A 27,537-nucleotide genomic window follows, 5' to 3' on the forward strand; every position below is an offset into this window, starting at 1 on the left:
CATGACTGGCAGTATAATAAGTAGGACAAACATGGCTTGGAAGGTACCAGGCATTTGAGCTACAAAGCTGAGGGTGGGAGTGTTTTTGAAACACAAGAGTTTCTCCAATGAGTTCAGTGTTTGGGCGTGGAATCCAGCCTTTAAGAATAGATTCTTTCTAGAAGGAACTTATTTCAACAAACATTTAGGAAAAATAAAGTAGGGTTTAAAGGGGATTTTCCCGTTCATTTCTTCTTCTAGAGAGTCTCCAGGAATCATATTAGACAGGACTTTTGAGGATGGATCATTATGCAATTCAACCTGCTCATTTTAAAAACTTGTTTTCTTTTTAATTAAAAATTCTTTTTCTATTCTTAAAATTTCAATTTTTTCAATTCTTTTTCTCTCACTTCCTTCCCACCTTATGACAAATTTGCAGAGTCAAGCAGAACAAAGTCCAGCCCTGGTCCAGTGAACCTATGGTTTTCTTCACCCGGGGGTGCTTTGATTGGGTGTTGACCGTCATTCTCAAAAAGGATCAAAATGACATTACTTTGTTAGAATGGAGTTACAGGGTGTCTGACTGTGGCTGAGCGCAGAATGCTCTGCCACAGGTCAGACACAAATAGTTCCTATGAACATTTCAGGAGCTTCTCTAACTTTGCACGTCTCATGTTTCTTTTGAGCTAATTCGTTTCTGCTTTGCTCATAGACCACAGCACCTTCTCAGATGAGGGCACACCATGTTGGGTGGTCCTGTGCCAGTGTTTCCCGGGCCATATAATCAATTCTCAAATTCTTAAGAGAGACCTTGAGAATCCTTATATCACTTTTTCTGACCATCCTGAGAGTGCCTGCCCTGTGTGAGCTCTCCATAAAATAATCTTTTTGGCAGGCGTACATTTGCCATTTGAACAATGTGGCCAGCTCAACACAGTTGTGCTCTCTGCCGCAGAGCTGGATGCTTGGCGGTTTAACTTGAAAATGGATCTTAATGTCTGGTATCTTATCCTACCAGGTGACCTTCAGTCTTCCTAAGACGTGGCGATGGGCAAGTGAGGAAGCTGCAGATGCTGGATATACTGGGAGCTGTAGTCATTACCCCGTACAGGGTCCAGGGTTGTCTTCTCACTGGAAGCAGGAGTGGGATCAGCAGCCTTGTGGAGGTCTGAGCAGCCTTTTAAAAATTGCACTGCTCACCTCCATGTAGGGGGAAAGGGCTGCTTACCCAGCCCTGTCCGGATTACTGCAGCAGAGAATTCCACTCTGCAGTCAACACACGCACTTATGAGACAACACAAAACCCAGTCGCCCTGAAAGAAGAGTTCTTTTTTTTAATAGCAGTGATGAGGGGAGCCCCGAAACTCTCTCTCTGACTTTGGGGGGAAGGCTAAGCTCTCCCCTGAGAGACCCACCACAGGGCATCAGATAAAGTGGTTTCATTCTGGGATCTGGGTGGGACTAGTCCAGTCCAGGACCACTCCTACTTAGCCTGAGCTGGGGATGAGATTTGTATCCATTTGTAAAGTGCCCTCCTGGCAGTTACAATTACTAGTCTGTCCTAGGCCCAACAGTGCACATTTGACCACTGAGCTTTGCAGTGTGAACTCTACCCGGCTCGCCTCCTCTGAGGCCTTCAAAGGTCTCTGGCCACGATCTCTTGAATCTATAGCTTAATAACTGGTAGCGCACTCAAGAACAGCCACGTGTAATCTTAAAAGCCTTTATTGTACCTACTCACATAATGCCCTGACTCGTTGGTTCCCGAGTGACACCTGGTCAGAAGACCCATGTGTTCACTACCAAAACCCTTACCTCTTTTGGCTACCCATCTTGGCTTGGCCACCCAGGCTAGGGAGCCTGAGTTGGAAATTAGCCCAGAGACACTCATTCAGTTCCAAGATTCTCTATTCTGATTCCAGCTCAAACCCCTCCCCCCAGGAGCTGCCCCCAGCTTCCAGCCAAGGTTTCAATTGTAAGGGGGCAGCTGGGCTCAGTCCTTGGCAGCAGAGAATCAGGCCGGCCGAGGGACCTCCCTTGGCACAGCTACCTGGGAGGGCTCTGCCTGCTGACATTCTCCTTCAGCGTTGGGACTCCCTCTCCATCTTTCTCACTATTTCCCTAACAAGTCCTTATCCACCTCTCTGTCCGGACTTCTCTGCTAGGTCTTTAATCACATTTTGCCAGTTTCACTTTTTGGGATCATCAGTGAATTTAAGAAGGATCTGCGCCACCAGGAGGGGGTCCCCCCAACTCCCTGCCCTGTGCCGAACCTCATCATTGGCTCCCTGACCCAGATCGCGGGGAGCCCAACCTCGTCAGCAGCTTTTTATTTTTAAACTATATGCAGAAAATTCTCAACATTCACCCTGGCAAAACCGCGTGTTCCAATTGTTTTCTCCCTCTGTTCCCCCTCACTTCCTCTCCTAGACCACAGGAACCAATATGTTAAACGTGCAATTCTTCCATACGTATTTCCACAATTATGCTGCATGAGAACAATCGGATGTAAAAGAAAAAAAAGAGAAACAAAATGCAAGCAAACAACAAAAACGGTGACAATGCTATGCTGTGATCGCGTCGGCGCCACTCTTCTCTGGTTGCGGATGGTCTCCATCACAAGTCTGTTGGAAAAGGCCTGACTCACTTCATGTTGAACCAACTCTGGGGCAGCGGTGGCGCCGTGGGAAGGGCGCCAGCCTGGAGTCCGGAGGACCGGAGTCCAAACCTGGCCTCAGACCCTGGGCAAGTCACTTAACCCCAGGGAAGAGCATAATCTTGCTGCTGAAGAACGGCTGTGGTGGTGAGGGAACTGCACAGGCGTCACATCCAAACGGGCGAAACAAGGCCCGTAAGGAAGCCAGCTTACAGAAGCAGGAGCTGGAGGCGCGGTTTTGTGGAGCGGGGGAAGCCGTAGGCTAGGATAGCTAAACGAACAGGGAGCGAGCCAGAGGCCCGGGGCGCCGCTACTGCCACTGCGGGCAGACGCCAGCACCAGGGCCTGGGCTCCCGCCGAGGGGAAGCCTGCGGAGCCCAAAGACGCGGACATCCTTATCGTCCGTGCGCCAAGAGGCAGGCTTAGAATTCTGGGACACTTGGACGCTCCCACTACCAGACAAGGCAGGGGGTCCCTGGGACAAACGGAGCTGGAAGCAGCAGCAGCGCGGCCATTTACTGCAGAAGACTCGCGCACCTTAAGACCAGATGCTCATCGAAGCCGTGCCCTTTACCAAACAGCGGTGCCCGGGCAGCAGACACGGGCGTTTCATATTCCCGGCTCTGCCCCGCCGCGCTCTGCCTCAGTCCCTGCAGGTCTTCGGGGCTTCTCCCACATCGGCTCCAGTTCTTTTACATAAAAGGACACCGAGGTCACCCCGTGGAGCTGGGGGGGCCGTTCCCACACACACGCCCGCTGGTCACAATAGGCGGGGCCCTCGCCTCGGCTCCGCCCCCTGAGATCGGAGAGGAGGGGGCAAAGCTGCCCCAGTTGGGTTTTTGGGCTTTCGCACTCCCCAGAGGGCCTAATGAGGAGACTTGGCTGACTGCTCCTCGGCTCGGCCCGGCCCGGCCCTTCCCCTCCCCTCCACCTCCACCTCGCCTCCGAGGGGCTCCAGCTCCCTTCAGTTTCAGGCCCCGCCCCGTCCCCTCCTCCTAGCCGGGGTGGGCGTGAGAGATCTCGGTAGGCGCGTGCGCGCGGCTCCATCCGGGTCGCCGGGTCTGGCGGCCCCGCCCCCAGCCGTCGCGAAGCCGTATTGGGACGAGCGCCGAGGGCGGTGGACGGCCACGTCCGAGAGCGCGCTGAAGTCACCGACGGGGCCGAGGGGGCGGAGGAACGGATGGAAGATGGCGGCGGGGGCCGGATGTTGGCGCCGCCTCCCGCAGGTCTTGAGCCGGCGCAGATGAGGCGACTCGGTCGGGGCCAGCGGCGCTTCGGAACCCGAGCTGGGGCGACCGTGGCGGCGGGGCCCGCCCCTGCTATGTGCCGGCGCCTCGGGTAAAGCGCGGAAGAGCGGCGGCGAAGCCTCGGGTCCCCGCTCCCTCGTCTCCTGGGCGGGCGCGGTCTGCGCAGGGCGGCGGCGGCCGCGGGGCCGGTATGGAAGACGTGAACTCCAACGTGAACGCGGACCAGGAGGTGCGGAAGCTGCAGGAGCTGGTCAAGAAGCTGGAGAAGCAGAACGAGCAGCTGCGGAGCCGCTCCGGGGCCGCGCAGGCCTCCGCCCCCGCCTCGGGCACCGCCTCCCCCCGGGGCTTTCCGCTGGGCCTCCCCGCCAAGGCGGCCGCGGCCGGGCCCGCCCCGGGCCTGCGGAGGACTAGTTCCGACGAGCTGCGGGACGGGGCCACGTCCCTGCTGGCGGCCGGCGAGGGCAGCGTGCTGGACGACGTGGAGCCGCTGCGGCCGGACGAGCTCGAACGCCTGCTGGCCTGGGAGGAGGACGAGAGCTGGTGAGCCTGGCCGGGGGGACCCTCGGACGGAGAGAAGGGGTGGAGACGGGGGGAGACCGCGGAGGGGCCCTCGGGGAGGGAGAGGAGAACTGTGGAGAGACCCCGGGGAAGAGAGGGGAAGACCCCGAGGGTAGGGAGGAGACTAAGAAGGAAGGGAGATGGGACCCGGGAAGAGAGACTTGGGCCCCGGGGAAGGAGGTTGGACCCGGGGAGGTAGGGGAAGGACGAGGTCGGAGCGAGCCGTTGTGTGTTTCTCTCCCTCCTCTCGGGCCCTCCGTCTCTGTTGACTTTCTCTCACTCTTTTCTTGTCTGTCCCTGCGCTGTCTCCGCTTTGTCAGCCTTCCGTCTCTGCCTCTCTGTCTCTGTGTCTCTGTCACTCTGTGACTCTATTACCCCCTTTCACTTGACTCCCTCTCGCTCTTCCTCTCACTGTCCCGATCTCTCCGTTTCCCCTGGGGTGGGAGAAGGTCCCCTCCACCACCGGAGCAGGAGAAAAAAGGCCCACGTGCGGAGCCGAGAGGGGCGCGGGTGCACACCGGTTCTGCGGTTCGGGTCCGGTCCTCGCCTGTAGCGGGCCGTGCTGGGGCGGGGTGGGGAGCCAGCCGGGCCCCCGCTGTGTGTGGCCCGGGAACTTTGGAAGCTCCTGAAGTTGGCTCTTGTTGGTGCGAGGCCGGGCTGCGGGGCCGCGAGGACTGGGGGGGGGGGGGGGAGGGAGGGCCGGCCTTGCCCGGGGGAGGCGGGGAGGGCTCTCCGGGACTGCCGGCTTTGTGCCCGGAGCCGGGACCGGCTTCTCCGCCTCCCCTTTGCGCTGGGATCGGTCAAGAAGTGGGCTTTTGGGCAGTCGCCGTGCGAGGAGGTTAGCCCTTCCCCGGCACGTTCGTATTCTTGGGCACTTGAGCCGGGTTGAAAGCCCCTTTTTCGTTGCCCCGTGAGGAGAATAGTGACCCACAACTTTAAAAGTCATTTCCCGTCTATTGTCAACGAAAGCCTGAAAAGATGGTTTCCGAGGGATGGGGGACTTTTATTCGTGAATTCATCCCTTTAGAGCTTGCTGTTTAAATAAGAAATGCCATTAGTTAAAATAGAGGTTTCTAAATTAGTGCAGCCGGTGACAGCAGTAGCAGAATGTGTTGTTGGAAGATGTTCAGTAGTGCGCATCTATTCACTGAACGGGGGCACAGACTCTGAACTGGAAGGACCCCGGAATCCCGCTCCCTCGGTTTCCAGCGAGAAACCTGACGAGAAGGCTCCGGAGTTACACAGCTAAATTCCTAAGCCAGGGCAAATCTGAATCAGAGGCAGCTCCTGTTCTTAGAGCTTCTTAAACTTGGTCCACTTCCACTCCTTTTGCCTGAGAAACTTTTACATGATCCTGTGAGGTGATTCAGGGGAAGAAGGGAAGGGCTGGTTACCCACGTTGCCTCAGCCAAGCCTGAGACCTGTCAAGGACCTTATTTTAAAAAGGCCCACGGCTCCCACTGCATCGGGGACCCTCTGTGGCCACGGGCCCACTGCTCTGGAGGAGAGCGAGGCACTGACTGCCCAGCCTCCCTTACTCCAGTCCAGCTCACCTGCAGCCCTGCCTTCACCCTCCTCAAGAAGGACAAACTACAACTTGGGGGCTTTCTGCGGAACACAGCACACTCTAGATTTCAAGGACCCTTTTTGTGTGTGTGCCCCTTTTCCTTCCCAGTGCCCGCTCGTTAGGAACGAGGCTTTAATGTCATTGGTATTAGGAATGGGAGCTGAGAAAGTCCCCTCTGCCACTGCAGTCCGGCACCCACTGCACCCTCCTCACAGGCTGAGAGGCTGAGGAACTCGGCCAGATTCTGGCAGCTGGAAACAAGGACAGGGGCCGAACTTGAACCCAAGTCTTTCTGGTTTTGAGACCAGTCCTCATCTGCCTTAGTTTCCTCAAATTTAAATGGGCTAAGAATGATACCTACCTCTCAGGGTTGCTGTGAAGATTAAACAAAATAATATAAGAGCTTAGCACATGATAGGTGCTATGTAAATGCTAGTTTATGGTGATGATGTGTTTTGTTTTATGCATTTAAAACATTCTCAGAAGGGCTAAAAGGGTTACGAAATCCTGACCTAGAATACTTTATAGTATGGAGAGACCCAGTAGGGATCCAGCAGAGCAGGCAGGACTTAGTGGGCTATGGGCTCCTGAAGAAGAGTGAGAAGGCTATTTCAGGCTAAGCATGAATAAAGCATGTGCTGTCCAGAACTCCTCATTGAGGAAGACTTAAATGTCAGAGATACATTTGGATACGTAATGTCAAGTCTTTATCAGTGGATGTTACCAAATGTTACTGGGATTGACAGCACGGCTACCAGGGCTTTTTTTTTTTGGGGGGGGTGTCTAATTTTAAAACCAAGCCTGTTTTAGGACACTACTGTGTGAGTATATAACTGAATGAATGTTTGAACTTTAAGACAATACTTTTATAATACATCTAACATCTAACAAATTCTTATCAAGTATTTGAGATTTCAGTTCAAAATATTATTAAGCACCTGTTACATGCAAAGTGCTGACACTTTGTTCTTAATAAGAACAAAACTATGATACAAATTAAAATATGATAAACAGATATATATAATGAAATCGGATGCAGAAATCATTAGCAAAATATCTGCCCTTTTGTGTGCAAGATTCTATGGCTTAATGACTTTACTTACTTTTCCATGTATATATAAAAATATAATAGTTGATTTTATGGTGTTAAGCAGGGACTCAAGAGAGGTTTTAGATTATATTGCATGTTGTCTTCCTCATTGGAATGTGAGTTTTTTCAGGTCAAAAACCCTGGGTTTGTTTTTTTCCCTTTCTTGTATCCCCAGCTTACCAACAGTGCCTTTTAAAAAGGAAGCACTTAAATGGTTGTTGATTGACTTAGTTATTTAATATGACATTTATATAGATAGAATGTCCAAAAGATTCTTTTGGTCATATATCAGTTTATGCTCAGATTATTATTTCAAAGTGGGTTTTTTGTTTTGTTTTGTTTTTTCTTTAGTATAGGACTTTGCTGAAGGTCCCAATCACACTCCTACTTTTCTGTAATTACTTGAATATCTAGTTTACAGGAGTTTCTACCCCAGTGCTTGCCATCATTTTGGAGACATCACTATTCATGTTAATGACTTCTAATGCCCACATAATTCTGCCTTTTCAATTACTGTGACTACCTACTTCTAATATGGTTTAAGCATAAATGCATAAGCATGGACATCCTTTAGTCCTTGGCTTTGCTAGGAACTGTAACTCAACTGGCACTTTATTTGTATTAAGAAGTAGGATTTACATATATTGGATTGCTTGCCATCTAGGGAAGGCAATAAGGGGAAGGGAGGGAGAAAAAAATTTGCAACACAGGGTTGTGCAAGGGTGAATGTTGAAAAATATACTTATGTTTTGAAAATAAGTTTTTTTGCTTTTTTAAGAGAAATTTGATTCATGATACATTGTAGAATTACAGAATCTTAAGTAGAGATCTTAATCTTTGTCAAACCTCTTATCATCTTTAGTGCATGAATCCTTTCTGCAACATTCAGGCAATTCCCAATGTGGATTCTCCCTTCTCTAAAGTTCATTGGCAATTTAATTTCTGGTGTTAGAAGCCTAGAGTACTGAAAAATTAAGTAACTTATCTGTCATTACATAGTGTCTAAAGGAAGCAGGCTTTGAACTCAGATCTCCCAGATCCCAAGTATAGACCCCTTTAACCCTTATGTCACATTTCCTCTTTCTTTATTTTGTCATATTGAATAAATTTTATGTAAACTTAAGAGGTGTAGATTGGTTTTAGCTCTGTCCTATAGAGCAGCAGGGCTTCTTAAACTTTTTTCCACTTGTGATCCTTTTTACCCTAGAAATTTTAATGAAATCTTGCATATATAGATATACAAAACAAGTGTACAAATAATTTACGATAATGAATCAATTTTATAACCCCCATATTCAGTTACAAGACCCTACATGGGATCTTAAACCACAATTTAAGGAGCTGAGTGGAAGACAAAATAAATTTAAAACCTTTTTTTCATGATAGCACTAAAGATATTTGTAAATGTTACCCTTAATTGTATATTGTCCTATTTCTGGGATTAACATTTTCATTTCTTTCATGTGTGCTCCTTCTACCCAATAACATAGTTTCCAATCTTGTTTACTGGACAAACTCAAGTTGTTCATTGACCTTAAAATGCATGGTACATTGCAACAAAAATTGCATGTATAGTCTGAGGAGGTTACAGCTGGGACTGTTATTACTTCTCTGGACCAGGATACTCTTATACTTTGAGTCTAAGATTGTTATAATTTTAGAACATACGTCACATTTCTGGCTTATTTAGCTTATAGTTAACTTTTTTTTTTTAAAACTTGTACTGTGGTCAGACTGCTTCTTTTTCTATCTTTGGTGTACTTTTAAGTTAGATCTTGTTTAGTTCTCTTAAATTTTACCTTGTTAATTTTGAGTCATCCCTCCTTCCTGTTGGGGTCTTTTTGTGTCTTGGATTCTCTGATCCATCAGAGTTGGGGAATATTTTTACACTGTAAGAAATGAAAAGTTTAAAGAAATATGGACTTATATGTCCTGAAACACAAAAATAAACATCAGATAAATAATATGTACAGTTGACTACAGTGTAAAAGGAAGTAGGAATGCTGTAAATATATATATATGAGATCAAAACTTGGCTTGAAAGTTGGAATGGACATGCTGTCATAATAGAGTTGTTGTGATGTATTTGTTGGTTTTGCAGAATGAACTTTTTCTTTTTAATCTTTGCTAAAAGAGAAATCTTGATGAATAGTGAAAGATGGGAGCAATGTATTCAGGAAGTAATTATGTGTGAACAAGAGGTATCAGTTTTTAAAATTAGGGGATTGACATTTTCCATTCTCTTTCCTCTTTGTTTTTCCATTATGTGACAGAAAGGTGACACTCCTCAATAATGCCACTCTCTAGGCCATTCTCAATGTGTAACCTTGATCTTTATCAAGGTACTTGCATAGAGAAACTTTCCACTGAATAATATTACATATTATTATGTAATAATATACAGCTAATCAAACATAGTTCATACATAAAAATGAAGCAAGGGATGGTTGGTGTCCATAGCATCTTCTTTTGGTCTTTTTTGTATCCTTTTTTCTTGATTCCTGATCATTGAATACATTGCTTTGGTTTTTTGTTTGTAAATCATCTACCAGTCTTGACTTGGAACATAGTCTTCCAGCAAGGCTGATAAAGGAGTGCACAGGAGTCAACTGGATGCACTTTGGCTCCTTGGAGAACTTGTTAGTGAAAGTGCCATAGCAGCTCTTTCCATAATTTTACATAATCTTTGATCTTTCCCTTTGTCCTCCATTAGTCCCTGCTGCCTATATTTTGATGTAGGTCTCTTTTATCCTTATACAACCACTTAACCTTACTTGTCCCTTCAAACTGTCATCCTTATTTCTCTGTTTCACAACCAAAATTAAAAAAAATGTTCTCTCGACTAGCTTTCTCCTAGTCTTCTCTCATTCCCTCTTTAAAATTTTGCATTCTGGCTTTCAGTTTCAGTCTGTTGAAACTGTCCTTTCTACAATTACCAGATTGTCTTGATTGCCAAATCTGATGCCCTTTTCTCATTCTGAGGTAGCCAGGACACACCTTGGATGGAGCCCTAAACCTGAAGTCATTAAGGTCTCTGTTCAAATCCATTCCTAGACTATTATAAGCTTTGTGACCTTGGGCAAGCCACCTAATCTCTGACTACCTCTGTCTCCTGTAAAATAGACATCATAATAGCATCCAGCTCCCAGGTAGTTAGAATCAAATGAGATAGTAGTGCTTCTTGAAGATAGAAAATGTTAGATTTTTCTGGTTTGTAAATCCAGAACCTAGCACAACGTATGGCACACAGTAAAATTAATAATAAATGCTTGTCCCATTAGATTGTGAGCTCCTTGAGGTAAGGTACTGTCTTTTGCCTCTTGCTATCCTCAGTGCTTAGCACCTAGTAGATGCTTGATTAGGAACTAGGAACAGTTGTCCCTCAAATACCTGAATCTGTCCTGAAGAATTGTGAGACTTCTGTGAATGGAAGTAATAGATTTTGGCTTGATATGAGGAAAAATGTAAAACTTAGAACTGCAGAACAGCCTTTTCTGTGATGTAGAGGGGCTTCCTCAAAAAATATGATTGGCTGCTTTATAAGCTATTAAAGTTTGGTCACAAATATTGAAGCAGTATTTTAGTAAAAAGGGTATTGGGATCAGCTAACTTTGAATTCCCATCTCTCCCACTTCTCTGCCTGTCTTGATCTTGTATAAGTACCTCTCTGTACTAACTTTAAAAGGAAGGGGTTGGACAAGATAATATTAAAGATTTCCTTCCAGCTATAATCTCTACTTGTATAGTAAACTGGATTTTTTTTTTTCATTAAACTTTTATTTTAAAAATATATGCATGGATAATTTTTCAACATTGACTCTTGCAAAACTTTGTTCCAAATTTTCCCCTCCTTCCCTCCACCCCTTCTCCTAGTTGGCAGGTAATCCAGTAAGTTAAGTATGTTAAAATATTGGTTAAATCCAATATATGTATACATAGTTATAGTTATCTTGCTGCACAAGAAAAATCAAATCAAAAAGGAAAAAAAAAGAGAAAGAAAACAATGCAAGCAGACAACAGAAAGTGAAAATGCTATGTTGTAGTCCACACTTGGTTCCCACGGTTCTCTCTCTGGGTGTTGATGGCTCTCTTCATCACTGAACAATTGGAACTGTTTGAATCATCTCATCATGAAGAGAGCCATGCCCATCAGAACTGATCATTGTATAATCCTGTTGGTCTCCTTGTTCTTCTCATTTCACTTAGCATCAATTCATGTAAGTTTCTCCACACCTCTCTGAAATCATCCTTCTGATCGTTTCTTGCAGAAAAATAATATTCCATAATATTCATATACCACAATTTACTCAACCATTCTCCAATTGATGGGCATCCATTCAGTTTCCAGTTTCTTGCCACTACAAAAAAGACTGCCACAAACATTTTTGCACATGTGGATCCCTTTCCCTCCTTCAAAATCTCTTTGGTTATACAGAGTTTTCCCATATCCCCTCCAACATTCATCATTATCTTTTCCTGTCATCTTAGCCAATTAGTTTCAATTTCTTCATCTGAAAATTGTCTGTTCACATCCTTTGACCGTTTATCAATTGGAGAATGACTTAAATTCTTATCAATTTCAGTCAATTCTCTTTTTTTCCTGAAGTAATTGAGGTTAAGTGACTTGCCCAGGGTCACACAGCTAGGAAGTCTTAAGTGTCTAAGACCAGATTTGAACTTAGGTCCTCTTGACTTCAGGGGTGGTGCTTTACCCACTGCACTTTATCTAGCTGGCCCCAATTCTCTATATAGAAATGAGGCCTTTATCAGAACCTTTGAATGTAAAAGTTTTTTCCCAGTTTATTGCTTCCCTTCTAATCTTGTCTGCAAACTGGATTTTTATAATCCTTAATGTCTCATTTCAGTCTGGAGTGTAGGTTTCTTTTTAAAGAGCTTGGATTCATAGAGGCTATATACAAATAACTATAATTTATAATATTGTGTGATAAATGTTGAAAAGTTCAAAGTGCTATAGCAGTTAAAAAGAGAGAGAAAAGTTGTGTTTGGGAGCATTGGTGAAAGGCCTGTATCTCACGAGGTGTTTTAAAAATAGCTGTGATTGTGGCAAGTGTTTGTCGTTTAAAGATGAATTAGGAATAAATAGAAGTCATTTGGAGAGTCTGATGAATAAGATAAATAATTGAATTCAACATTTATGGAATGCTTATCATTTGCCAAATACTTTGGGTAAAAATCCAAGTGAAACCACTTTTTCTGTGATTCAAACAAGATATAGAAAAGAAATTTTAAAAAATTAACTGGTAGCATCTATGAAAAAAAATAACTTCATAAATGAGATAATTACTTTTAAAAGGACAATACTTGTTAGGCTCTATGATATTTGTCATGTTACTTTTTATTGGTTTTCACTGTGGCAGTGTCTTCTGAATGAATCGTATACTGTTCAAAAGTGGTTTTTATAACTGATGAAGGGTAATGTTGGACTATAGTAAGATTACTTTTTTTACAGGAAAGAAGACTTAGATTGATGGGATAATAAAGGAATTTGATAGTTGGAGAAAGAACAGAAATATTAGTATTTTATCAGTAGTTAAAAAACTTTTCTGCTTATTATGCTCCTTGGGAGGGGTAATGGTGTAACGTAGGATTTGAATTTATAAATAATTGCTATTTTAAATTTGTTACTTTAATATTTTGCATAAGCTCTGTTACATTACTGTACCTTTCCAATGACTGCCTTTGCTGTCTTTCACCTTCAGTAGAATTTTCTCTTCTAACAAAGAAGTAAAAATAGTCCAATAAATAAGCATACTGGCTATTCCTGAAAATATTCCTAATTCTATGATCCATCATCTTTCAGTTGAAAAGTTGCCATGAGATTTCATTAAATTTCAAGTCATAATCATTAAATCTCTGAAGTTATACTTCACCACATTAATTGATCACTTTTTGAAGTCTTTGAATGTTCTGGGTTTTGATTATCTTTTGTTCTTAATATTTACTTTACCTTCACTGCACAAATATTCTAGTACATACATATATCACAATTTGGTTAGCTATTTCCCAATTGTTGGGTGTCCATTTCCTTTTTGTCCTTTGATAATATCAAAAGTACAGGCAATTAGGTGATTTAGTGGATAAAGCTCAGAACTATAGTTAGGAAAATGAGTTCATCTACTTGTTAGAGATGTGACTTTGGGTAAATTAGATTTGTTTACCTCAGTTTTCTCAACTGTGTAAGGAGGATAATAAAAGAGTTGCTATAAAGGTTAAGTGAGATAATACTGTAAAGCATTTAGCATAATTCTTAGCACCTAGTAGGTACTATACAAACATTAGCTGCTGCTGTTGTTGTTAGTAGTAGTAGTAGTAGTAGTAGTAGTAGTAGTAGTAGTAGTAGTAGTAGTAGTAGTATCATTAGTAACTAATTCCAAATTATTTTCAGAATGTTTGGAACAATATACTTTTCTAGTAACAGTGGATTTGTGTGCCTTATCACAACTCCCAAAATCTAACATTTTTTTCCCCAATCATCTTGCTAATCTGATGGACTTGAGCATAGTCTTAAAGTTTAAAATATTGCATTTTTCTCCTTAGTGATTTAGAACATACTTTGATAAGGTGATTGGTAGCTGAGACTGATTTCTGGAGGAATTGGCATCTTATATGATTCTGCAGAGAAGTATTTAAGATGAAGAATATGTAGGTAACAGAAAGTTAGCAAAAATATGTCTAGAGCCAAATTTTAGAGAGGACTGGCTGAGGAATTTGTTTTTTTAAGGTTTTTTAAGGTTTAAAAGCCATTGGCTTTTGAAACATTAATATTTTTCAGATATAATCCTTTCTCTGAGTTCTTGGAATAAGCAGTTAATCCAACTGATGAAATGACTTCATCTGTCAATATACATTTTTGCAATTTTAAATGTCTCCCTTTTCTTCTCCCCACCCTTCAAACAGGGAGTTGTTTCTTCATCTCTTATCTAGCACCAAGGTTGGTTATTTCTATTACAGCTTATTTGTACTTTTTGTTTATATTTCAGCTATATTATTATTCAAGTTCTGTCATCACCACTACCAACAGTGTCACTCTTTTTAGATCTTATAAGTTTTTTACTTTTTTGAATTTCTTTTGGTGTGTGGACTTTTCTTTCAGTTTACATTGTTGTAGTTACAGCATAGATTGGGTTTTGAGGGGGTCTTATTACTTCACCTTATCAGTTCATGTAGATCTCCCATTCTTCTCTCTTCCTCACATACATTTTTTTACAGTTCAGTGGTATTTTATTACATTCCTACATTATTACATAATTACAAGTATTACATTACTTTTTTATACATTTGTTAGCCATTTCTGGATTAATGGGCTTTTGCTTTAGTTCTTACTAATCTTCCTGTGCTTCTGAATTGCTTTTATCTGTCATTTCTGTTAAATGAATATACCACAGGTTTGTTTCAGACATTCCTTACTAGAGCCCTTCCTCTCTGTTTCCTCTTTCCCGTTCTCCACAAAAATCGCAGCTATGATATATTTTTGGAACATGGTGGATATACTTTTTGCTCTTTTGACTCATTGCTCAGTATTGTAATAAGAGTATGATGGCATACTTTTCTTACTTTCTGATTTAAAAAAAAACCTAATTAATAGGTCTATCAACAGTAGATCTTGTGAAACAATGTTTCCTTCTAACATAATCTCTTCCACAGTTCCTATTTTCCACCTTTTATTCTCTTGCCACTTTACATGTGGGGTGTAACCTCACAGGTTCAGGTTGTAACCATTTATATTTCTCTTGTCAGTGATTTGGAACTATTTTTCAAATAATCATTCTTTGCATTTTTGAAAATTGGTCACATTGTAAGACAAATAATTGAGAACTTGTATAATTTGCATTATTTCCCTGAAGATCTTGGATATTATGCTTGTATTAGAGAGGTATTTGATGAAAATATCTTTCCATTTGATAGTTTCGATTATTCTAATCACATTTCTTGTAACAGAAATAATAAGTACACTCAGCAAAACCAACCGTCTGACAACATATGCAATATTTACCATCTTAGCCCTTGCTTTCAGTAAAAGAAGTGTATTATCTTTGAGGCTAGTCTTGGTTAAAATGATTATACACATGTCAATTTTATTTTATTCAGGTAGTGGTGTTCTAGATAGTGTGCATTGTTTTTCTGGAGCTATTTTCCTCTAGGATCTAGAATATTATACTTCATAAACAATTACATATTTTTTTCTTTTCTAGGCTATATTCATCACCAAAGAAAAAACTGACTCCATCACAGAAAGCAATTAGCCCCTTAGTTTGGTGCAGGCAGGTTTTGGATTACCCAAGTCCTGATGTTGAATGTGCTAAAAAATCTCTGATCCACAAACTTGATCAAACTATGACAGGTAAGTATACAAATTAACTGAACTTTAATTGAAAAATTAACATTTAGCAATTTAAAAAACTTTTCAGCTCAAATTTAAGTTTGTCTAAATTGTATGGAGGGTTACTTGGTTGACAATTTCACAAGAGTGATGTTTCAAATAGATTACTATGATTTGTTTCCCTGTTTCTGTTATCTTTTAACATCACTTTTTCCATGTTGATAGGACCATACAGAAGGTATTACTCCTTTCATGCATTCAGTATGTGTTTTTGGATTACATTATGCAGGGTAGAGTTGAGTGGTGAGAAAAGGTTTGGACTTGGAATTAGACGACCTAGGGTCCTGCCTGTGCTCACTCTGCCTCTCACTTCCTGCATGGTTTTAGACAAATCATTTAGTCTTTTGGGCCTCAGGTGTCTCTGGCTTTCTATGTTTAAATTATGATGCTTTCTGTGTCTACTAAGGTAATTTGCATAAAAAATTTGTAGAGGTTTACCTTGTTTTGGGGTTAACTTTAGAACCTGGGTACTTTTAGCATTGTTTTTTGAACCTTGCTGTTCGGTTAAGTATTTGCATTTCCCATGTAGATAACTTTAAAGAGATAAAGAAGGTGAAAGACAGGTTTTGTCTTCTATAACTAAAATTTAGAGCTGGAAGGAAATAAGAGGATAGGACATGCCTTTTTGCAAATGAGAGCCCAGAAAGTGGTCATGACTTATCCCACATGAAACATTTAGTGATTATAAGTCTGGAAAGAAATAATCTTATTATACAGATATCTGCAAGAAATGGCAAGATGTAATATGTTATAAAGGAAATATAAGCCAAGCATTGGGGATCAAAGTAGAGATCAGCCAATTTGGAAAGTTTCATGAGAGTAACATTAAATAAATGGTTTTGATAGCTAATGGATAAGAGGAAGGACATAGACCAAAGCAAGCTATAAAATAAACTGTTTAGGAAATAGTACGTTGTTTAATCAAAAATTATTATTAAATAAGTAATTGAATTTAAAGCTGAAAAAATTTGGTCTTCATGTTATTAAAGACCTTTTAGTACACATGCTACTGAACATGTGATTTAAATATATATATCACTGTGAAATTGTAATGATTAAACTTTGCACTTGAAGATCATATCTCCTTTCCCTTGTAGTGATGGGCTACTCTGGGTATGGAACATTGAACATCATGTCAGATTTTTAGTTAATATGTAGCGTTTTGCTGACATTGTTTCCCTCCTTTCCTCTTTCTCCTGTTTCCCTCTTTTTGTTATAAGAAAAATTCAGGGATCTGTGCAGAATTAAATTGAAAAATATAGATGATTTAGAAACACCAAGCTTTTGAACATTAAATTTTTGGGGGTTTTGGGGTTTTTTTGAATGTTACCAGATATAGAGTACCAGCTTTATACCAGCATGAAAGTTAAGGTACTTTTGTTGCTAAAGATGTTTTGGAGATGCCTAGAAAATTTTGCACGCGCATGTGTGTGTGTGTGTGTGTGTGTGTGTGTGTGTGTGTGTGTGTGTGTGTGTGTGATTTCTTTTGAGATACTTATTGACTTAAAATACTTAATTGAAAAAATTTGATAGTTAATGTGTTTATCTTTTTATTATGATCTTTTTTCAATGCAGCCATCAAGAGACAGAGTTTGTACAATAATTCTTTCAACTCTATGAGTTATTCAAATTCATACAGCCCAAATGCTAGTAGCCCTTATAGCAGTGGTTTCAATTCTCCTTCCTCAACACCAGTGAAACCTCCTATGGTCAAACAGCTTATACTTCCTGGAAGTTCAGGTAAGAAGAATATCTGTTTTGAATTATGGAGTATGCTCAAGCCCATAGTATGATTGGTTTTATTTTGCTAGAGTTTTTATAAGTTTAGTATTAACTCTTTTGAATAGTTGGCTTAACTACATATTAGGTTCCCTATTTCTGGAATTCTTCTTAATCATGAGTATTTTTATATCTCATTTATTCAATTTGATAAGTGTTTTAAGTGCTAACCATTATCAGGTATTCAAAAGGGAGTTCAAAGATAGAGATCATCTTATTTCATCCCTTCTATCTTCTGAAAAATAAAAATAAATAAGGTCTTTAAACTTTTTTTTTAAATGCTAGATCAGCAAAGGATTTCTTTGTAAATACTTTTAGGAAGGTTAAAAGGGCATTCATCTGAATGCTGTTAATCTGTTGTTTTCCTCTTTTTTAATTTAACAAAATATTTTACTAGATAGCTTTTATTTTTACATGACACATCCAGTGTATCCTCTTCACTTTCCCAAAAACCTTCTCCTGTAATAAATAATCAAAGAGTACTAGCCAGTACACTGGGAGAAAAAAGTCTGACATACAGTTTTTCCCCACCTGAAAAGAAAGGGTTGAGTGGGCAGATGGGAGGAAGAACCTTTGTTTTTCCTTCCATTAAAAAAAAAAAATTCTGAGCATGACATTTGCTAAAAAGAGTGCTTCATATTAATTTTTAAAAATTATTCAGTTACATTCAGTACTTTAGTAGAAGATTATATAGAGGTATTCTGAAGCCAACTTAAGAGCTAATTGATCTTAGTAAGCATTTTCACCTTGCAATTTGGCAAAGGTAACAAATTTTAGCTTGGTTTATTTTGTTAATTGGTTAGATTTAAGGAAGGGATGGAGAAAATGTTAATTAAGTAGGTTAAACTTAAAAGTATTTTCATGTATACATTTTTTTTCTCAGAGAGGAACAGTCATTAAATATTTTACCAGCACACCCCTGGTTACAACATGAAAACTACAACTCTTAGTTTTCTTAATTTCATTGTTTTTGTGCCTCTCCCTCCACCTATCCCTTGTCTCTGTCCCTCCTAATCCCCATCTCCCCAATTCTTACATATTCTGCATCCGTAAATTTATATCTCATTGAATAAGAAATTTAAAATTTCATATTAGAATTATAAACTCACTCAAATCTAACAGGCCTGAGCTTCCAAATTATGGGAAGTTGACTGTTCCATGAACTCTGAATATTTTTGACACTAGATACTAGGAACTAGCCATTTCTAGAGATGTTTATGCTCCAGAGAAGAGTGGCTCCCTCCCTGAGCATAGGCAATTAATAAAGAACTGTCAAGATGCAGACGATATGGAACGAGTCAACTAGTGAAGCCCTCTCGTACCCCGCACCTGCACAGATGTATGTGCCAAACCCTTATATAATTTTTTGGCAAAAATCCTTCTTTGTCTAAAGACTTATAAAAAAGTCAGTACCCCATATTATGACCGAGCCTTGCCCGTGAAGGGAAGCCTTGCGAGGGAAAATCTTTACACAACTCAAGTTGAGAAGGCTGAAAAAGAGGGGCTCCCAGCCATTTGATGATCTTGCGGGTTCCCTTGAGTTGGTGATGTATTCTCTTCCTCTATCCATTATAATAGTGATTGTTATATTATTAGCTATTATTGTTGTTTGCTTTTTATGTAAGTCTAAATTGTCTATACCTTGCCCTATCTAATTAGAATATTTTTCTTTCCTTTCACTTTTCAATTTCGTGTGTGTGTAGCGTCATTTATAGGAGTGAATCCGAACTTTCCTTTAATATCACAAAACACTCATGATACAATTTAAATCTGTTACCTCTCAGGAAGTAGGTGGCATGTTTGATCATTGATTCTATGGAATCATACATGGTTTTTGATTAAGTTCCTTAAGCCTTTGTCTTTTATTTTTAATGTATAATTTGTCCTCCTAGTTCTGCTCATTTCCCTCTACATCAGTTTATACAAATCTACATGGGTTGCTATGAAAGCATCCCTTTTGACATTTTTACACCACAATGATATTCTTACATACATATACCATAATATCTTAAGTATTAGGTAAAATGTCAAATATGCATAATATGCACCTGGGAATCTTGGTAAAGAAAAAAAAGAAAAGAGTTGATTTTCTAAGAAAGGGAATCTGTTGAGGTGACACCATTTAGCTTCTAGTTATTTGCTATAACAAAGCATGCTGCTATAAGTATTTTGGTACTTATAGGTCCTTTTTCTTTTGATCTCTTGAAGTATAGTGTTATAAGTGAGTCAAAAGTAAGCAAATTTGAGTGACTTTAAGCATGGTTTTAAATTTTTTCAGAATGGCTGGAGCACATTATGGATCCATTGTATTGTAAAAAGAGCAATTCTTACAATTCAGGAAATATGATCTTGATAATAGCTAAAAACCATGGAAAGAGAAAACAAGCCATAGACACTTTGAAAATCCATTTCATTTTGTAAATCCATTTGGTTCTGCATTTTTGTACATATGAGAGTTCATTTGTGGTTTTGTTCAATTTCTTGATTTTGACTAATTTAATTTTTGTGCAAATAAATTCTAATATTACCACAGCCTTAATTTGCATTTTAAGTTTTTATCTTTAATAGATAATAGAAAGCTTTCAGTTTATGCAGATAGGGAGAGATAATTGAGGGCAGAAGGAGCCTTGGTATTTTCTCTTATTTTTTCCTCATAATCTCTGTTTACCAAGAGAATATGTGGCATGCATTGGCCTTGCATGTTTTAGACACTTATTCATGTAAACTCTTGAAGATAGAGGACCTTTGTACTATCTTGGGCTATAGCATAGGTCAACTAATAGCTCTCTCTCTTTTATTTCTATTCTGAGCACAAACAAACATTCCCTAGCTTTCTTAGAAAATCAGCTCTTTTCTTCTTTCTTTACCAAGATTCCCAGGTGCATATTATGCATATTTGACATTTTACCTAATACTTAATGACATGTTCATAATTCCTTTCCCTTTCTCTGATGCTCTGGCATGATGACACCTCACCAGAATTTAGTCTTAGCATTTTTTGTCTTCTTGAGCAACTCACTTCTTTACTTATCAGTAATGATAAAGATAATAGTCCAGTCTGAGTTGTTTGACTGTTCTTGCTATTGAAATTTGAAGTCCCTTTACAAAATTAACCTTTTCTTTTTAAATTTTGATTTCCAGATTCTCTCCCTCTTTTCTCCACACACTTAGAAGGCAAATACATAGGAAAGCAAACAAAATATTTCCAAGTTAGCCACATCACAAAACAAAGCAGAAAAAAAAAAGAACCCTTTTAATAGTTGAAAATGCTGAATAAATACCTTTTGATTCTAGGGAACTCTTTTATTCCTTCACCCCCTAATGAAAGAATTATCCTATTACATAGTAATCATTAAAACAACCAGTATTTAGAACACTTTTAAGCCCTGTCCCAATTGACTTTTTTTTTTTTTTTAATGTTCTTTCCCATCCTTTTCCATCAGTTTCCCCTATTCTAGCATTCAAAGTTCATTCATGTAGTTGTATCATTATTGCTGTGCTTACTTGTGTCTTTTCAACTTCCTCTCTGCTTTTACGTATATTTTCCAAATGTTTCTATTCCCTCTAATTCTTTTCCCCAAAAGAAAAGCCTTCCTTTGTAACAATTCACATATTAATTGTGTCTGAAAATGTCTGAATCTGAACTCACAAGTCTATATCTTTTCTGCTAAGAGGTCAAAACATGGTTCATCACTGTTCTAAAGTTGTGATTGGTTATTGCATTGGTCAGAGTTCTTAAGTCTTTCACTGTTATTTTCCTTTGTAATATTCTAGTTATTGTATAAATATTCTTAATCTGCTCCCTTTATATGTCTTCATAGTTTTACCTGAATTGTATACCTTTGGTCATATGTTAAAGTACAGTCATATTCCCTTAAATTTAAATATTATGCTTGGCCTGTCCTCATTATGCTGTTTAGTTTTATCTATTTGATGGGCACTGACTTTGTTTCCAGTTACGTTCCCTTTCTTAGTATAATTTCAAATTGCTTTGCTCAGTGGTTAGGTGGACCAAATCACAGTTTTGTTGATGGTTAATTCCTGTCTTTCTCTAGCTCTAATGATTTGGTGAAATCATATTTTTTGGATGTTCATGAATTTTTTTTTTAATTTAGAATTTTAGAATTTTGCTGGGATGAAGTCAAGCCCTCACTAGCTTATATTAGACAGATTCTTCTCTCCTTCTCCGTTCCCCTCCTTTTTCCCCTTCTCTCTCTCCTCCCCTTCCCTCTCCCCCTCTCAAGTCTAAAGATCATTCTCCTTTGTAGAGAAAGACAGCAAAGTAAGATTTGAGTGTCTTATTTACCATCACCCCATTTGTCTCCATTGGTCTTATCTCTTTATTTGAATATACTTTTATTAATGCTTTAAACAATATTGTATTATGCATTATGTTTGTGAAGGTAGCATATTCTATTAGCAAATATGAGAACTGTCTGTTCTAAGAAAAGGAATAGATATTTTTATTATTATGGCTTTTTATTTACAAGATATATGTATGGGTAATTTTTCAGTATTGACAGTTGCAAAACCTTTTGTTCCAACTTTTCCCCTTCTTCCCCCAACCCCCTCCCCCAGATGGCAGGTTGACCAATATAAGTTAAATATGTTAAAGTAAAAGTTAAATACAATATATGTATACATGTCCATATAGTTATTTTGCTGTACAAAAAGAATTGGACTTTCAAATAGTGTACCATTAGCCTGTGAAGGAAATAAAAAATGCAGGCAGACAAAAATAGAGGGACTGGGAAGTCTATGTAGTGGTTCATCGTCATCTCCCAGAGTTCTTTCGCTTGATGTAGCTGTCTCAGTTCATTACTACTCTATTGGAACTGATATGCTTCATCTCATTGTTGAAGAGAGCCACATCCATCAGAATTGATCATAATATACTATTGTTGGAGTATATAATGTAGATCCTTAACTTGTAACAAAGAAGAATAAGCAAAATAAACTAATGTAGCCAAGTTTCTCCCAATTGCTAGGATTCTCTACCAGGAAATTACTTTATATATATTTTTGTATTTGGTTTTAATAGAAGTTCCTTGAGAACAGAAACTGGCTCATTTTGTCCTTTGTATTTAATTTCTAGCAGAATATTAGACAAATGGTAAGCCCTCAAATTTTTGTTCAGTTGAGCTGAATGGTGGACAGTGCATAGTTATTCTTCTCTTAAAAATAAGAAGGAAGAAGTGAAAGTCAGTCATGGGATGATGATGATGATGATGATGATGATTATTATTATTATTATTTAAGAATTAGAAGGGAACTTAGAACTCCTTAGAACATGTTCTTATTTTATTAAGGAAAAGAAAGCATGGAGATTTGATTTGTCAAAAATCTTAGAAGTAATGAGTGATAAATATGGAATTTGAACCCATGGCTTTTGATTCCAACTTTAGTGATCTTTATGGAATATTGTGTTATCTTACACTTAAGATTGGTTATGACAGTGATCAGAGTTCTTCTGTCTTTCAGTGTCCTGCATACTTATATAAAGCACAGTTACTTTGCTGTATTAATCAGTTCTTTGAGAATCTCATATTTAATAATTAGTGATTACTAATATTCATACTAATTAGTAATATATTATACTGTCTGTTTTTAATTTGGCCCCATGCTCATATATATATAATAAAGATGGATTGTACTATCAGATAAGGTAATCATGAGTATATGTAGTATTACCAGATAAATCAATTCTATCTGTGAGGAAGCTTACCAGTTCCTTACCAATAAAATTGTTTCTTCAGAAAGAGATGTCATCCTTAAGAGCTTAAGATTTCCTTTCTATGTATGTATCATTAATGAGACTTAATCCAGATTTTTTCTAACACTATTTGAAAGCCCCATGTTGGATCCCTAAGATATGTGGGGAGGTGGAATAGAGTGGAATACTGTACAAACGTGAGGATGGCTGGCACTTTGAGAATATACTATGTAAAAGTTTTTGAAACTGATGATATATCTGGGAAAACAGTCTTAATTCTAATTCATTAGCAAGTAGGTTATGGGATGAGGATATTGGGGTAGAAAACTGGAATTTTAGATTCTATTTGTTATCCTCAACTTTTAGCATATTTTTCTGAATTGTAGTGGCTAAACAGCAGCTCACATTCTGCAATCAGGAAAGATGCCAAAAATAGCAATAGTCAGTGTTGAAAGTATTGGTAGATTATTGGCACACTGTTTGTTGGTGGATCTGTAAATTGATACAATGGAATTATTACAAAAATAAAATGTCCAAAAATGTACATATCCTTTGATTGGGTTTATTTCCCGTGGAAGTAATTGTTGAGAAGAAAATACCCATTTTACAGCTAAATATTTATAGTATGCAATATTTTGTTTTTTTCCAGTTACATGAAGAAATCACTTTTTAATACTCATTTAAAAATTTTTTTTAGTTCATCTTTCCCCCCTTTCTCTCTATCCTCCCTTTTCCCTACATTGATGAGCAATTTAATATAGATTATATATGTGCAGTCGTGTAAAACATTCCATATTAGTCATGTTGTGAAAGGAGAAACAGACTAAAAGGGGAAAAAAAACATGAAAAATATATACTTTGATCTGCATCCAGACTCTCACTTTTTTGTCTGGATGTGGGTAGCATTTTCCATCTTGAGTTCTTCGGAATTATCTTGAATCATTGTATTGCTAAGAAGAGCTTAATCATTCATAGCTGATAATCATACAGTGTTGCTTTCACTGTGTACAGTGTTCTTCTGGTTCTGCTCATTTCACTTTTCATCAGCTCAAATAAGTCCTTTTTGTGATAGTAAAGAATTGAAATCAATAGATATTCATTGCTTGGGGAATAGCTATAAACAAATTGTGATAAATGAAATAAATGATAAATGTGATGAGTACAGAGAAGCTTGGCAAGATTTACTCGACAGAGCAAAGAAAATAGTCTTATACAGTGACAGGAGCAATGTGTACAGAAAGAACATTTACACACAAATTCTAATCAAAAGAATACAAAGATTCTAAAGCCTAAGTATTACATATAACATTGCAAATGTTTTCAGACTATTACAATATATTGATCATTTGAACCGATTTTTCCCTCTTGTTTCTTTAAATTTTTAGGGTTTTAAAAATACTATTTGTTAATATGGTATGGCTCTCTCTGAAAGAAGTAGAGGAGAGGTGTTGGCAAAAATAAGGAAAAAAAAATTTTAAAATTATGGTTTTTCCTTGAAAAAGAAGTGCTTACTCATTAAGAATTGACAACAATTATGGGGGTTTTGTTGTTGTTGTTGTTGTTGTTGTTTTAAGAAGGTACTAGATGTGGACATGCACACAAATATGTATACACTTATTATGGACATACATATACAAAGAAACTATTGTTATTTATTTTGGTTATTTTGTTATTTGGTTGTTATTTAATAAAATTCTAAGTTCTTTTAAGCGTGAGATAATAGGATTGCTTTCTTTTGTGCAATGTAAAGATATTTGCCTGTTTTGTTTTTAACAAAGTTAACCTGAAAAGTTAATGTGGGACAGAAAAAAATTATCAGCAGAGTAAACATAAAATTGAATCAAAGATGGATCCAATGGAAAATAGTGTGTGTTTTTTTTTTATTTTTGCTTTACAAAATTTATTTATTTTTTTACTTTTAATTTTTAAAATTGTTTTTAGGTAATTTTAAAAGTTCTACCAAAAGGGGAAAAAAAAAACCCTACCTCACAGTTTTCTATAGCTAAGTGTTTCAGAATTGAATGAAGACTCAGTTGGATCTAGTTATAAGCTAAATGATGTAACAGTGTAACAGATGTACAGATTCTTAATTTTAATTTTTAAAATTGTTTTTAGGTAATTTTAAAAGTTCTACAGAAAAAAATCCTCCACTCAGTCCTCAGTCTTCTGTAGATAGTGAGCTAAGTGCTTCAGAATTGGACGAAGACTCAATTGGATCGAATTATAAGCTAAATGATGTAACAGATGTGCAGATTCTAGCTCGGATGCAAGAAGAAAGTAAGTATTTCCTTTTTGAAACTTTAGGACTTAATTTAGTATCATAATTTTTTAGGAAATATTAAATATAGATTAAGAACACCATGAGAAATGGCATGTAGAGACAGTTTTTAAATTAACTTTCATAAACCTAGTAAATATTTGCACATGGTACTGTTGGACTGTTTTTAGAGTCCATGTTTCTGTAATGAGGAAAGAATGGAGTGGGATGTTGTTATGAGGGAGACTTGGAGTCCTTATTCTAGTTTTTAGGAATCCACAAAACAAATCTTTCGTGAAATTTAAATGGATTTACCTTAGATTCTCTTCGGATTATAAACAAGTTCCATTATTAATTGGCCTATTACTTTTCTTATTAGCCAAGAAAATAATAAGGTAATATGGGTAGAAATGGTTAGGAGAGAGACCAGTCTTAGAATTTACTGGCTATTTGATGTTATACAAGTCACTGAATTTTGCTCACTCATTTTTCTTATCTGTAAAAGTAACTTCTTTACAGTTGTTGTAAGCATTAGTGAATTAACATGTAGAGTATTAGTACTATATAAATGGTAGCTATTTTTACTTTAGGGTGGATTTATCCATTTTATTTTCTAAGAATCCAGGTTTTGTCTGCATTCCAAACTCATGTGAGTTACCAGAAGTAGAGAGGTTCACAGTACTTTAGAGTAGAGCTACCAAGAAGCAGCATTTATTGTTCATTTGGTCTTGCTCAAATTCAAATTTTGCTTAAAAAAACCCAAAAAACTAACAAAAAACAAAACAACTCTTCCTGAACTCTCCATCATCACAAAATAAATGCCAATCTAGTAATACTTTTTTTTCTTTTTCTCTGAGGCTGGAGTTAAGTGGCTTGCCCAGGGTCACACAGCTAGGAAGTGTGCCTTTTTTATTTTTTTTATTTTATTTTTTTTAACATCAAGTTATGAGATTTGTTACCAAAACCGGATTTGTATTTATGTTAAACTATTGACTATTATACTCTGTTAGATGTAATGTACTATGGTTATGTCTCAAAGTTTAAGAACCATGATCTGAGTATTATTTCTCTTAGGTTCCTTTCATTTATTAATTGCTAACAAAATCAGAAGCTTAATCTATTTTAATAGACCTGAGAGGAAGATGAGAAATTAGTATTAGTCAGACTTAAATTAAGCAAAATATACTTCTCTTACTTTATTATAGCTCTCTTCCAGTCTTCTCTTCTCCCAATAGTTTTTTCATTCACTAAGAAATGAGACTTAAACACTCAGACTTAATGACTGTTGAGAAAATTGTGAGCACGTTTCTGTGCATGTTTGATTCCCTCCATGTAGGTTTCCTCTGTCAAAAGACATGCATCGACCCTTTTTATAATTCATTGTCTTTTCATTTGGTAGGATTCTTACTTATGGTCTTTTCATAAATCCTTCATTGGGAATTACCTAGTGTTTTAGATAAACCTTCACTTTCTTAAGGTGATGGGAGGAAAAATGTTGACATATACCTTGATATGTGGCTTAAGAGGAAAAACTCAGGTGTTTAAATGGAGGGTTTATTCTTTGAGTTTCTCCTTGCCCAGCATAATACGGGAGTTCTCCATCAATATTTTTGAATATACTCTTATTCCAAACTGTGAGGCTACTACTTCAGAGTTTAATTTATGATCCTACCTAGAATATGAAACTTAATTTTTAAAAAGAGCTTTAAAAAAAAATTTTAATGTTGGCTTTTAGTTTTATGGGTAGCTATGCTAGGTGTTTATTGTGTCATAAATTAAGTAGAAAATAACATTTTCATTGTTGCCAGGTCTCCGGCAAGAATATGCAGCCACTACATCTCGGCGCAGTTCTGGTTCATCATGTAATTCTACAAGACGGGGTACATTTAGCGATCAGGAACTTGATGCTCAAAGTTTAGATGATGAAGATGACAATATGCATCATGCAGTGTACCCTGCTGTTAACAGGTTTTCCCCATCACCACGCAACTCACCACGGCCTTCACCTAAACAGTCACCCAGAAATTCTCCTCGTTCTCGATCTCCTGCTCGGGGGATGGAATACAGTAGAGTATCCCCACAACCTATGATAAGCCGGTTACAGCAACCTCGTCTTTCTCTTCAAGGCCATCCTACAGATTTACAAACAAACAATGTTAAAAATGAAGGTAAAGTATAAATTTCCTTAACTAACACTTCTGAAACTTTTTTTGCTATGTTGGTGTTAAGCTTTTGACAATTTGGGAAGTATTTTTAACACAAGTATTACACTTTTTTCTCCCTTTTGCTT

General features: G+C 38.5%; 1 protein-coding gene across 2 annotated transcripts in view; it reads left to right on the forward strand.

Moving 5' to 3' along the window:
• The first annotated feature begins 371 nt into the window (after window positions 1-371).
• The window catches only part of SLAIN2 (SLAIN motif family member 2), a 46,139-nt gene continuing 18,973 nt past the window's right edge, over window positions 372-27,537 (forward strand). For both annotated transcript variants that reach the window (XM_074276875.1, XM_074276876.1), the window contains exons 1-5: window positions 372-4,422; window positions 15,311-15,459; window positions 17,074-17,238; window positions 25,106-25,267; window positions 27,056-27,415. In XM_074276875.1, coding sequence (XP_074132976.1) covers window positions 4,073-4,422; window positions 15,311-15,459; window positions 17,074-17,238; window positions 25,106-25,267; window positions 27,056-27,415 — 1,186 coding nt within the window. In that variant the 5' untranslated portion in view covers window positions 372-4,072. The remainder of the gene's footprint in view (window positions 4,423-15,310; window positions 15,460-17,073; window positions 17,239-25,105; window positions 25,268-27,055; window positions 27,416-27,537) is intronic.

The sequence above is a fragment of the Sminthopsis crassicaudata genome, chromosome 6 (assembly GCF_048593235.1).
Source record: "Sminthopsis crassicaudata isolate SCR6 chromosome 6, ASM4859323v1, whole genome shotgun sequence".
Classification (NCBI taxonomy): Eukaryota; Metazoa; Chordata; class Mammalia; order Dasyuromorphia; family Dasyuridae; genus Sminthopsis; species Sminthopsis crassicaudata.